The sequence below is a fragment of the Gracilinanus agilis genome, chromosome 6 (genome assembly GCF_016433145.1).
Source record: "Gracilinanus agilis isolate LMUSP501 chromosome 6, AgileGrace, whole genome shotgun sequence".
In the NCBI taxonomy this organism is placed as follows: Eukaryota; Metazoa; Chordata; class Mammalia; order Didelphimorphia; family Didelphidae; genus Gracilinanus; species Gracilinanus agilis.
The window spans coordinates 276,283,906-276,285,074 of NC_058135.1; the positions used below are offsets into that span (position 1 = coordinate 276,283,906).

Sequence of the window (1,169 nt, forward strand, 5' to 3'; positions counted from 1 at the left end):
ATGGCAGGGGAAAATCTCACCACAATGACCTCTTTCACTCTATCTGGATTTGCAAATCATCCTGAACTACAAGTTGGGCTTTTCTTGATCTTTCTCTTCATTTATTTTTTCACAATTTGGGGTAATCTTGGACTCATCATTTTAATTCAAATTGACTCTCAACTCCATACCCCCATGTATTTTTTTCTCAGCAATTTAGCCTTTATTGACATTTCCTATTCCTCAACAATTACACCTAAAGCCCTAGATAATTTCCTATCAGACCAGAAAGACATATCTTTTGTGGGGTGTTTTGTTCAAATGTATTTCTTTGTTGGTTTAGTGTGTAGTGAGTGTTTTCTCCTGGGGTCAATGGCTTATGACCGTTATGTTGCAATCTGTAACCCACTGCTTTATTCAGTTGTCATGTCCCAGAAAGTCTGCACATGGTTGGCTATAATGCCATATGTAGTAGGTTTCAATAACTCCTTGATAACTGTTTGTGTTATAAGCAGCTTGGTATTCTGCAACTCCACTATTGACCATTTCTTTTGTGACACAACAGCCCTGTTGGCCCTCTCTTGCCATGACAGTTTCAACACAGAAATGGTAATATTCCTTCTGGCTGGTTTCACTCTCCTCAGTTCCCTCATCATCATCACAATTTCCTATTTTGCCATCATCTCTGCTATTTTGAAGATCCGATCCACAGAAGGTCAGCGCAAAGCTTTTTCCACCTGTGCTTCTCACCTCTTGGGGGTGACTATATTCTACGGATCACTTATTTTTACATATCTACAGCCAGATAATACATTGTTCTTGACAGAAGCTCAAGTGGCATCTGTCTTTTATACAATTGTAATCCCCATGCTCAATCCTCTCATATACAGCCTGAGGAACAAGGATGTGAAAAATGCTTTGATGAGAGTCATACATAAAAAACTGTTTCCTCAATGAATATAAATAAATGGTTTGGAAATTGTAGTGCATTACAGTGGAAAAGGACACATCAATCTAAAGTCCTTGTGGCCCAAGGGCTTCTAAGGCTTCTTTTCTAACAAGAAAACTCACTCACTTATCAGTGACTTCTTTATTGCCAAAGTCAATGTTTTTTCAATTTTTATTCTACCTAACTTTTATATAAAAATTAATTTTCTTAACTTCCCAAGTAGTTATTGTTTCCAGATATA

The 1,169-nt window shown here is 37.3% G+C and overlaps 1 protein-coding gene across 1 annotated transcript; it reads left to right on the top strand.

Annotated features, from left to right (window-relative positions):
• On the top strand, positions 1 to 936 carry LOC123252876 (olfactory receptor 8I2-like). The gene has a single exon (XM_044682108.1). It carries the CDS (start codon positions 1 to 3, stop codon positions 934 to 936), a length of 936 nt encoding a protein of 311 aa, XP_044538043.1.
• The last annotated feature ends 233 nt before the right edge of the window (positions 937 to 1,169 follow it).

What these genes read in the sequence shown, in the direction of transcription:
- LOC123252876 (XM_044682108.1), top strand. Translation starts at nt 1, where the DNA reads ATGGCAGGGGAAAATCTCACCACAATGACCTCTTTCACTCTATCTGGA.